Source organism: Trichogramma pretiosum, unplaced genomic scaffold (genome assembly GCF_000599845.2).
Source record: "Trichogramma pretiosum strain Unisexual culture from Peru unplaced genomic scaffold, Tpre_2.0 scaffold169, whole genome shotgun sequence".
NCBI classification, from domain to species: Eukaryota; Metazoa; Arthropoda; class Insecta; order Hymenoptera; family Trichogrammatidae; genus Trichogramma; species Trichogramma pretiosum.
The window spans coordinates 1-12,996 of record NW_019640839.1 but is presented as its reverse complement, the minus strand read 5'-3'; the positions used below and the strand labels follow the sequence as shown (position 1 = coordinate 12,996).

General features: G+C 34.6%; 1 protein-coding gene across 1 annotated transcript; it reads left to right on the top strand.

Moving 5' to 3' along the window:
• The first annotated feature begins 10,361 nt into the window (after positions 1–10,361).
• Positions 10,362–11,228, top strand: LOC111694637 (receptor-interacting serine/threonine-protein kinase 4-like). Its single transcript, XM_023463540.1, has one exon. It carries the CDS (start codon positions 10,362–10,364, stop codon positions 11,226–11,228), a length of 867 nt encoding a protein of 288 aa, XP_023319308.1.
• The last annotated feature ends 1,768 nt before the right edge of the window (positions 11,229–12,996 follow it).

The window sequence follows — 12,996 nt, the reverse complement described above, 5'->3', positions numbered from 1 at the left end:
CTTGTCACAAATCATTTGGACAAAAAAGTCACCTTAAATCTTACATAAGGATAGTGTATAATAAGAATAATTGATGTGAAACATCTATATTCGCGTTTGGTGTCAGGGGTAAACCCGTAAAAACCGAGCGTCCGTCCGTCCGTCCGTCCGTCCGTCCGAGCGAGCGCAACTTTGGTAGTAGAATTTCATATACAGCGTCGGTTTGCGCTACGCGCTGTGATTGGCTGCCGCGCCAGCTACAGAACTGCTTTCTGCTGCTGCCCGCTACCGAGACTCGGCGCGCGTATCTCTTTCTCTCTCGCTCTCGCACGCGCGTATGTCTGTGTTTTATACGTATACGCACGAGTCAATGTAACAGCATAAGCAGCAGCAGTCAGCTTAGCTCACGGCATTGACTGCGTTGAGATATCTTTCTCTCTCTTGCTTATATGCGTACGATAATACATAGAATACGTATGTGCTGTCTATGCGTATACGTCGCGAGATTCTACGCACTATCATGCATGTTTTCAAATCTGATATTAATCAATGCATGTATGTATACGTGGCTATGAGTGTGTGTCTTCTTAATGGAAGTCACATCTGGCGCGCTAAAACTCGAGAAACTACTCTGATTACTTAACTCAATGAGAGGGAACGATTTGAAGAGTAAGCACGCTTTGATAATGCACCAGATGTGAAACATCGATGCTTGTGTTGGGATTTTCTGACTTTTCTTTTTCTTGATTTTTCTTGATTTTCTCGTTTTTTTGATTCATGTTTTTTGTTTTTTTGTTTTCTTACTTTTTACTTTTTTGATTTTAGACTTTTCTATTAAATTGATTTTTTCTTAATTTTTCAATTTTTAATTTGTTTTTAATTTTTTACTTATTTTTTTGTTTCGACTTTTACTCGTTCGATTACTTTTGAATTCTATAATTTTCTTTAATTAATAATAAGATGTTTTACATCTTGCAGCTGTTCATAAACAGCTGATTTTCTTCATTTTTTTCAATTTTCAATTTGATTTTTTTTACTTGTTTTTTACTTATTTTTTTGTTTCGACTTTTACTTGTTCGATTTTTTAGTTTATCGCTGTAAGTAAATTTATCATCTTTTCGCAGTTGATACCATAGAAAGGCAAGTCAAATTGAAGCTTGAAGTTTGATACGTATTCAAGTTTGTGTTTGTGAATGACTTTGTCTATCATGCACAATTATAAAAATTCAATAAATATAGGGTGATTATAAGAAAATTAGATCTAAGCATTTGTAATTGTTAATCCATCGATCATGCATTTATTAACACTTCTACGGTACAAATTCTGTATGTGTACATATTTGCGTATGCATCGGTTGAATTGAAATTTATACATGTGTAATTTTTTTTTGGTGCATTGCAAAATTTTGCTTATTATTTTAATCGATTGATGAAAGATTGTATTAAATAGACAGTATTTCTATACATACATTCTTATAATAAATGTGAAACAATCTATTTATTTTCAATTGCAGTATTTAGTATTTAGTAATCTGGTTCGGATCAGGCTCCATACTTGGCCCTAAATGATTCTATTTCATAGTTTCAATGAAATACAATGTCCAAAATCAATGAAATATTTATTTACTCTCATTAAATGAAATTTTTTCTATAATAAAATAATTATATGATTTGATTAATTGAATTTTCTTCATATCGCAACTAAATTCTAATAAAATTTATTAATTAGTGTTATCTAATGAATGTAATAACTATAGTGTAAAAATGTTGTATGAACACAATTCAACACAATGTGGCATTTGTTTCGGCTTTGCTGTCGACTCTTGTTCGGATTTTAAAGCTCCGAATCTATAATGTTTTATGAATGAGAAAATTATATCATGCTTATTCGTGCATTTGAATTATATTCTTGTACCGCGAGCTTTGAGACGTGTAAGAGAATATGAATGAATCAGACGAGTAAACCACTGCTTTTTAAGTACCTCAAACATTTTTACAAACAAGAGATTACATTAATTAAATAACACTAATTAATACATTTTATTAAAATTCAGTTGCGATTAGTAGGAAATTCAATTATTCAAATGATATAACCATTTTATTAAAGCAAAAATTCTATTTTATGAGGATGAATAAATATTTCATTGATTTTATGAAATTGATTGTAGACATTTTATTTCGTTGAAACTATGAAATAGAATCATCTACAGGAAAAAGTATTTGTTCAATTCAATAATATATTTCAATGAAATCCAAGTTTCTAGAGGGCGCATATCGAAACTCGCAAGTGGCTAAATGAATTTTTGATTGCTATATAAGAAACTTCTCATCACTAATCTCTAAGACAATCAATTGTTGAATATTGTTTCGTAGTTCGTAGGTAGGTTAATCGTCAGGCGAAACTGCGAGTATGGCTTGACAAGATTTGCGTCTAATAAATATGTGTAATTGTTCAATTATTCTTAAGTTTAAAAAACTTTGGAAACTTTGGATACTTTGGATATTTGGAAAAATTTTCCTTTATTTTAAAGAAATATTTCATAGATTGAAAAGAATATTTAATTTCATTTACAAAATATTTCATTGAGTCAAGATAAGTATTATATGAATGAAATAAATAAAATATGGATTTGATGAAATATTTGATCTTTTCCATTCATATTTTATCAATCTAATAAATTTATGTTATTTAATGAATGAATTATTTCACAATTTTAACAAAATAATTTCATTCATGCAATAAAATAAAAACGATTATTTCAATGAAACTATTACATAGATTGTATTTAATTTAATAATTTTGTTGAATCAGTGAAATTTTCATTGTTTCAATGATTTTTTTTCTCAGTGTACAAAAATGTTATATAATTTAAAATTTTACAATGAAATAACCAGTTTAATCGTTAATGTGTGAGTGATCACCTATAATTTGATTAATAATCTTTTCCTGTTCCCTTTATGTAAGACAATAACGAGAAGAAATAAATTGATACCAGATTTATGATCACATGATATTTCTGACAAAATTATGCGCAGAATCGGTATGGGCTTGTTTGTTGTAATTACCCCCATTTGACGGGGATTGTATGATTTTGCCCGGAACCCACGCATGTTTTGAGTCTATGCTCATTTCGAAACTTTTTTTTATTCCTTCTTTCTTGCTCACCTTATGATCAATCTCTCGCTTTCTTTCGAAAAAGTTCAGCCTGAAAAATACCGCTGCTGGCGCAAAGTAACGCGCGTCGCCGTCGTCGTCGTCGACGACGAAGAAGATGAAAAGACTTTCGTTGGAAAATTTACGTGGCAAAGTTGCGTCGTCGAGCTGCTCGTCGTGCCACATACTGATCCTTCGCTATGCTGCAGCAGCACTCGAATTCTCACGCGCCTCGCGTAGTCGGTGCGATGCGGTGCAATCACCTAAAACTTCGTGTCGTCGTCGACGCGCGAAAAACGATGGACGCACACCGAAACACAATCCTTTTAAAGCCAGCACCCAAATATACCCCCGGCACACGCCGCCGCGTTTCGACATTTGTCCTCGGCGCTTTCGTCTTTCGTTCCTCTTTTTCTTTCTTTCTTTCTTTTTTTTACTTCTGCCTCATACATAAGCAGCAGCAGCAGCAGCAGCAACGGTAACGACAGCATCGAGTGTTAAAATGGCAATTTATATGTTAACAGCTAGGAGAGGAAGCACGAGAAAGGACGACAAAGTCGTCGTTCTACAGCCGTGAGAGAGAGAGAGAGAGAGAGTGTCTCAAAAAGTTGCAAACTTCGCGCGCGTTCCAAGACAACAAACTCTCGGATTTGAAGCTTTGCCTCCGTCGTATAATACACACGTATACATAGCCCAGAAGTGAGAGAGTTTGTCAGGAGATATACCGCGAGGGGAGCAATTACTTTTACTGCCGTGCCACCCGCGATATACACACTTACTTTGCACGACGAAGGACACATTCATTCGGAAAATTTCGTCGATTGCATTATAAACTCGAGTCGTATAATTTTTCAGGGCCGAGGCGTCGAGAGTCTCAATTTCGCGTCAACACATTTGTGCATGAGTGTAATTCCTCTATACTTTTAAAATAAGAGTTTTAAGACAACTGACACAAAGATTTAGGCATCACCCTGTTAGGAATGAATTTTTCTTATCATTTATGATAAATATCAATAGGGTATTAGCATTAACAAAAGTAATTATATTTTTGAGATCAACATATATGAATTATCAATGAATATTTTTTTTTTTAATTTTTCATTGCGTTTTTACTTAAAAATTTATCGTTCCAAAAAATACTACTTTTCAAAAGGCCGAAAACGCGCCGAAAGCGCTCGAAGCTGTGCTGGCTTAACGTGACGTACGTGACCGTGACGGTATACAAATTACATGCAGCAGCCGACTTACGTTATAAGTATGACGTCCAGCGTTGTCAAGAACTCGAGCCAACGATCAGCTGATCGCCGCTCGACTCCACAAGCCGCACTGTTTTACCACGCGAGGCAGTGATGCCAACTGTGTACTATTTAAATTGAAGGTTTACAATAATGAAATAAAATTTGATTACTAACGATTTTAATTAAATGATTATAAGCGTTTATAAGTCATGAAATATACATCTTTTTGATTATTTGTATCATTTATATAATTAGGATCGATATAAGTTTTGATAACATTATCATTAATGTGATGCCAATGTTCTTTTTTTATTGATGCCGTGTAATGGCCTTCTTCAATTGAGTCCCCGTGATGAGATAGAAAACTACTCAGTTCATAACGTGTACTGATTGGGGTTGTTATAGATCTAAGTAAAAACGATAAATAATGAATAAATATTTGCAACAAAAATTCATTGGAAAATAATAAATCTACAACTTACTTGAAGAAATCAAGATCCAAAATACGGGGCATAATAATTTGCTCGCGAATCTCAGTCTGTTTACCGAATCGCTTTACAGCTAGCAACATAAATTTTGGCCAATATAAATAAAATTTTCAATTAAATGAAATGTATCCCTTTTGCAATTTTCACAGTACTGCGTGCGAGTGTCTTGTCTCAAGTCAAGAAGAAGCTCTTTCAAACGCAACTTTTTTCTTTGCAACATTTCATCATTGAAATATAGAAAAACAATATTTTCTTCTTCGATATAAGTTCTTGTTGTATGCAATGAATACATGAACAGTATCTGCTAAATTTGATCGCAAATAAATCCGATATAATCGTGCTGTCCTCTGCACTCGATCTAATGTTTGCATTCAAATGTTGCAAAAGACTTTGAATAAATTCTGTGACGTCTTGTTGTGTTCCCTTCTGAAAAATGAAATGAAAAATAGTAAAATTGACTTGCGTTATAACAATAACTTAATATAGTTTTAAATGAAATATTTATAAAAAAAATAAATTATGCTAGTGAAGTAGTGAAAAAAATACCCATGTTAATTGAAGCGTCGTTAAATAGATAATTTTGTTTAATTTCCAGTTCGGAATTTTTATTTTCTTCGGAAACTATACTGAAGTTAAGTGACGTATCTATGTAAATGAACAGTACATATAACAGTAACATATAGTTTATAGGAATAATATAGAGAAATGTTTAATTATAAAATATGAATACCGTTACGAGTTTGGGAAGAAGGTTTGTTTAAATGATTGACCTTTGGTCCTCGTCTTTTCTTATAAGTAAGCTCATCTTCGAGGCAAGGATAGCACTGATCATTTTATCAGTCAATTTAAATGGAACTGTACTTTCCCGAATATGTGTCGCTAGTTGAGTAGCAAAAATGAGATTTTTCATGGTATCAAATTTCAGTCGATTTCTTAGTTTAGTTTTTTCCAAGTTGTATTTGCTCCACAGCCTTTCGGCGCTCGCATTGGAATTTGGCAGTAGCAAAATACAATTATCAAAATTGCATAAATCTTTAAAAATTTTATCATTATCGGCGTTTTCATATTCGGTCAACTTGGTCCAAAACGAGTCAATATTCCTCTCACTTGCTATGTGTTCATCGAATTTTGTTGACAGGAGCAACTTCCATTGCTCATTTATAGCTTTCTTTAAACCGTCCGTTTTTACAAACTGAGGATAAACTTCGAATATTTTGTCCAAATTTGGCGCGTTATTTAAATGATAACTCTCGCTCAACGCATTCATTGGGTGAAGAGTTGGCCGAAAAGTGAATTGGTTGGCACAAAAATCATCGCACTTTTTTTTTAGTTCTTTACATGCACTAATGAGAAATTCTTAGGCCGAATCGAAAAAATCTTTTTTCTGTTCTGCATTAATTTTTATATTATCTTTATTCAAGAGCTTAAAACACTCAAAGCCAACGGTGATGTGATGTTTGTCCTGCAGATGCTCTGGACCATTTGGATTAACTTCGTAGAGAGGAGTATTTAACAAGTAATTTTGGTCCATATATAATGACAGTAATTTATAATATAAATCGCTCATCAAATCTTTGTCTTCGGTAAAAACTGTCGAAACTGATTGGAGTTCTTCGTTTACGTTAGTGAATTTTGACAACACAAAGTATAAAAATTTGATATACAATTCACTTAATGGATTATTCAAATCATTGTAAATTCCAATCGCTTTTTCGTCTTTGGCATTTTGGGCTTCTTTTTTAAAATAAGATAATAAGAGCGTCCATTTACGAAGAATGCTCCGCAAACATTCACAATAGGAGAGCCAACGGGTAAAAGCAGGTCTCAAAATACGAGTTGCCGACCCATGACACGATTAAAACATAAACATTGCATTATTGCCATGGTATACTTACTTAATTTATGACAGGGACAAAATAAATATCAACTGATCACCAATAAATATCAACTAATCAACTAATCACCAATATGTATCACTCATAAAAACTAACTTTTCTCTGATTGTGTGTTTTGCCGTTTTTTACTTTGTTGTTGTTTTCTGGGATTACCTCCACTCTGGTACGCGCGCTTTCCACGGGTTACGGAATAAACGACAATGAATTTAACATTTCATTTTAAAAAGTTTTAACAGTAAACATAATTTTTATTCTTATACATTTTTTTCTTGCTTCACACTGTAATAATTCATAGGAAGGAATTGTATATAAATAAAACAAAGTATTATTTTTGAGTAGATTACATGAGATTTATTTATTATAAAAAAATTATAAATCGCAAAAAAATTGTTATTATAATTTTATTCTAATCTTAAGATGCAAAATAAAATTATTACTTAATTGCCATACTTAATTGCTATATATTCTTAGTACCTTGTATAATATATTATATATAATCTAAGTTGGCAGCGCCGCCTCGCGTGGTAAAACAGCGAGGCCTGTGGAGTCGAGCGGCGATCAGCTGATCGTTGGTTCGAGTTCTTGACAACGCTGCTCATAGCTATAGCGTGCGGTCTAGTCAGTATACGTTTCTACACCGAGTCTTTAACTTTCGGAAAAGGAAACTCTAAACGCAAAAAGGAATTTTTTGAGGCGACTAAAAAGAGAATCTACAAGTTCGTAAGTAAGCTTTTTTAACTTTCTAAGGTAACCCTGTTTAAAAAAAATCGCTGGATTTCCACGAACTTTAATCGATACATTCCACGAGGTATTAGGACTACTAAAAAAAATTATCGCAACGAAATTTGTCAATTTTTAAATGCTTCTATCGTGGTCTATTTTTATCGTAAGGAAACGAATTTTTTTTTTGATATCTAGGAAATTTGTCTTCTCTTTTGATTCATATTTATTGTGCATGGGATCAAAACACGTGTTTTTCCGACTTGGCTCGAACTCTACATTTGAATCGTTTCCCTGTTTAAAAAAAATCGCTGGATTTTCAGGTGAAAAATCGAGCAGGATATGACTGGAAATCGAACTCGATTTGACTAGAAATCGAGCTGTATTTGACTGGAAATCTAGCTCGATTTTTTACTGGAAATCCAGTCTAGCTCATGTTTTGAAAATCCAGCTCGAATTTTGGCCTTAAATCTAGTTTGATTTTTGATCTGAAATCGATCGACTTTCAGTCCAAAATCGAGCTAAATTTCTAGTCAAAAATCAAGTTGGATTTCAGTTTAAAAATCGAGCTGGATTTCGGATCGAAAATTGAGCTGGATTTCCAGTAAAAAATCGAGCTAGATTTCTAGTCGAATCGGGTTCTATTTCCAGTCAAATCCTGCTAGATTTTTCAACTGGAAATCCAGCGATTTTTTTAAACAGGGACACGACTCAAATGTAGAGTTCGAGCCAAGTCGGAAAAACACGTGTTTTGATCCCATGCACAATAAATATGAATCAAAAGAGAAGACAAATTTCCTAGATATCAAAAAAAAAATTCGTTTCCATACGATAAAAATAGACCACGATAGAAGCATTTAAAAATTGACAAATTTCGTTGCGATAATTTTCTTTTAGTAGTCCAAATACCTCGTGGAATGTATGGATTAAAGTTCGTATCTATAGAACCACGTGTATAATATAATAGGTTAGGTTATAGATAAAATAATAGTAAGATAAGATAATAGATAAAACAATAGATAAGATAATAGATGAAGTAATAGATAAGATAATAGATATAGCAATAGATGAGAATATATGAGATACGACTAGATAAGATAAGGAATCACTTTTCTGTACAATTTCTTCCTTTTTTTTTCAAAAAAAATTAAAAACAATTTAATGACATTTCAAAATAATATCTCACACCAGTCACATATTATGAGTGTTATCTCAAAATTTCATTCAAAAACATTGATTACTCTTGTATTGGAGATATCAGGAGTTGAAGTTGAAATTCGGTAAAATTCGTTTTCTGAAAAAACAACGGTTTTTTACAATTATTTATATGATCCACCCATCTAATCTTGTCTAACTTTTTACATTAAGTGTTCCTAGGTGTAAGCTTTCAGAAAAATCATGCTAGAACCAATTACAAATTTGTAATGGTTTTTCGTTAAAAAGAGCTCTTTTTAAAGAGAATAGTTAATTATAATAAAATTCCCAATCTTATTTATCCAGCATTAAATGAGAAAAATTATTATCAATTTTCTAATTGCTAATATTAAGGGGAGTCATACACCAATTTGGTTCTTCTAAATTTGACTTTCCAGGAGAAGCAAAAGAAAGAATTTATGTTTAAGACATTGAAATCTTTCACTACACATTCTCAGTGGCCCACATATAAAACTCACTCACAGTTTACTCATTCTCAGACTAATTTGAGCTTTTTCACATCATTTCACTGATTTGTTTCTATGTAAACTTCACTCAACCCACATAAAATTCAGGCATCATGCGTGCATTCAGTTTCTCAATGCTGCATGTTGTAAAGTACTAAGTACAAATCTTTTAGATTTGAAAGTTGTATTTGAACATTATTATTTCAAATGTCTTTTCCTAAAATAAAACATGCTGTAATCTAAATTATAATTTAACTATATCACTTGTAAGAAGATATGTTTTACTGCAAATCAATCACTACACTGCAGCACTGAGAAACAATATAAACTAAAAAAAATTAAGAATCTTTATTTTTCTCCAAGGTAATAAAATACTTTAAACTTTTATTACAAAATTCACTCTACCAAAATAACTTCAATTATCAAACTATAAAACATCACTCACACAGCCTCATTGCACAGCTGATTTATATTGACATTTTAGTTGCACATGTGACATTTTTATCAATTAAATCTTCACATGAGCAACATAATTAATCTTTCTGCTACTTCTGCTGGCGCAGTTCAATACTGCTATATAAGAGAGGCTAGCTTTTTGTTTACAAATTTGATTCTCAGATTTGAACACCAGAGGCAGCACTAATAGCAGTAGTACTGGCAGCCGAACGCCTCAAAAATGCCCTTTTCGAGATATTCGACTTTAAAAGTTTCCCGTCAATTTTCCCGAAGAAAATGGAAAATTTTTTTAAATTTGACCCCGCCATCAGAACGCTGAGATCATTTCCTATCGAAGTAGTAGATTACTTTTTCTTTTATGTGCATTCAGTAACTTTTACAGCGAGTTAGAAATGGTGAAATTTCGCCTAATAATGCCGCGCGGGCGAACCATTCGAGACTTGACATGATATGGCTTACGCACATTATAATAACATAAATAATTTGTTTTGAGGGCTAAAAGTTTGGGAAATGATACTTCAAATGTCACAAAATCGAAAGCAAGCATAAAAAAAATCGATTTTTGGGTCAAATTTGGTGTATATCTCCCCTTAATTTTCTTTTTTTGGCTAGATACTGGAAGTCAGTATTTAGCCAGTGTCATATACCATTACTTAATTTGTGTTATCTTTTTCAGCACCCAAACAGCATTAGTCCATAAAGAGAAAATACAACCAGTGGCAAGACAGTACTAGACCGTATTAATCGTACAGACATATCCTGCCTACATAATGGAGCGATTTGACAAAATAAAAGAATTAAAAGCAGCGATTGAAAAAAAGACTGAAGAGGAGCGCGACGGACTCCGACTTCAACTTTATAGCTTGACGAGCGATTGGTTGGTGCAGCTTCCAATTTTCCGCGAAGTATTTCAGCCCGAAGAAATTGACTGGCTTCTATTGGAGGCCGCCAAAAAATTAACCAAGGAATCCGTCCAATTTATAAAATCCGTGGCCAGAAGTGGCTACAAGGACGGATTGAAACATAATGAGGACGGCAACCGCACCACCGCAGTGCATTACGCGGCTGATAAGGACGTCTTGAAAGATCTGTTTGTAATTTACAACAGATGTGACGTGAATTACGTCGACGAGTCTACGGGGGTAAGTCACTTCCATGTGGCCTGCGAGTTTGGCTTTGGCGATGTCGCGAAGAAATTCCTCGACCACGGGGTGGATTTAAAAGATCCATGGCCAGCATCAGGAGATTCGCCATTGCACTTGGCTGTGGAAGACGGTAACAGGAGTTTGATTGAATTGGTGCTGAAGCGCGGCGCCAACGTCAATTCATCCAACATTTATGGAATGACTCCTGTACACATTATTGCCTCTACCGAAAATGAAGACTTGGCGACGTTTTTTTTCAAGATCTGCGACGATCTACAGTTGACGGTGCAAATCGATGCTCGGGATGCGTGGCATAATACACCACTGCACGTGGCTCTTAAGCACGGCAACCAGAGAGTGGTCGAATTGCTTTTGAGAAGAGGCGCCAATCCGAACTTGATTGGCGAGGAAGGAAAGTCACCACTGCACTTGATTTGCGAGAGAGCCTCGAGTCAAGAGGAGTTGTTGGCGATGTTTCCTCGGCTGGCGTAGCTCGATGTCAAGGACACATTGGGCAGGACACCTCTTCAGTAGGCCGTGGAAAATCTCGTGCCTCGTGTGGTCGATATACTCTTGGATCACGGGGCCGATCCGTCCAGCTTCGTGTTTCCAACCGCGAGTGACTTCGACGAGAGATTCGATGGGCGAGTGTTCAGTACTATTTACAAAAATTTTAAATTGAGGATGGCGGCTAGTTTGCTGTTGATCGCTGAAAATCTCGAGAACAGAGGATACGAGTTCAACCAAGACGAGGCCCTGACGATCATGAGATTCTTCGCTAAGCACGACTTGTTCGAGAAGCCGTCGAATCGTGAAAGACGTTTGTACGACAACGAAAAGTTCGTCGGATTGGCGAAACATCTTCCGATGCGTCCCGAACGTCTCACATATGAGGACTACTTTAAATTTGCGGAATATGATGATTTTCCGTATGTTCCCGAAGATGTTAAAGAGGCTTGTGAGTTGCATTTGTGCGAGATGATGTCTAGGGGATTTTTCCAGCGTTGGGCACTGGGACCTGTACTGATACACTATCGACTGCCACTCGAGTGTAAAGAAAGTGTCCTTAGCAACTTGATGAATAAAGATCTATATCATATTTGCTTGGCAGCTACAGGCCAAAGCTTATCATGAGCATAAGCATATTTACAGTATTTTTTGTAATCACATGCTGTTTATTGTATATATTATTCAAATTAATCAATTATGGAAAATAATTTAGATTTTTATATTAATTAACATAAGATTATTTTATGTAAGGTGGTAGGATATGTTTCTGAATCCATTTTTCATAATTCCTTTTGTCCTAGACATTCCGGCTCTGAACATTTTTTCATAAAATTTTCTTCCTAAAATATACTTTTCTTAAAATGTTGATAAGTTGACTACTCGAGTGGGTGATAATCCACATAGTTGTTAAATTATTTATTATTGCTTCGGTTGTAAATCATTTTCATTTAATTCGTAACCATAAAATGGCGGAGTTATTAGAATCCTATCAAAGTAGTGATTTACAACACAAAATTTCTATAAATTTCAAACGGTTGTCGGCAAAAACCATATAATACATTTTTTTTATGACAAGAATGATCATGAATCAAAATTGAGGCTGGCATCTGGTGCTTTGGCCGACGTCGTAAGTCTTGATAAAATAGGATATGAACTGGACCATAGCGAGCTTTATTAGTCCTTAAAGAGAAAATACAACCAGTGGCAAGACAGAACTGGACCGTATTAATCGTGCAGACATATATCCTGCCTACCTACACCTCTGCACTTAATATTCAATAGAGGATACATTGAAATTACCAAGGACGGTGGAATAGCGCAGCTACTTTTCGAGATCAGTGACATAAAAAATCGACCTCTGAAACGAGGACGGGTAGACGTCGCTTGAATTGGCTGTGACGAATTTCCATCCCGGCAAGGGCCCTTTATTGTTGAAGCGTAAAACTATCCGAATCTGACGAACAAGAATAAATCGATTTCTTTGCATATTACTGTAGAACCTGCTTACATAGATCTCGTTTAAATCAATCCACCACACCATCCACGAATTTGGCCAGCAAGGATGTGTCAACTCCTTTGCACAGTATATTCAAGATAAAAGATAATAAAAACTTGTAAGAGATATTATTCAATACCTCTAATGGCAAAGTGTATACAAATTTGGCCGGACACCGTTTCAATAAGCCATGGTGAGCATCTTGCTAGATGCGGTCAACGTACTCTTGGATCCATTCATTGTTGCACCGCACTG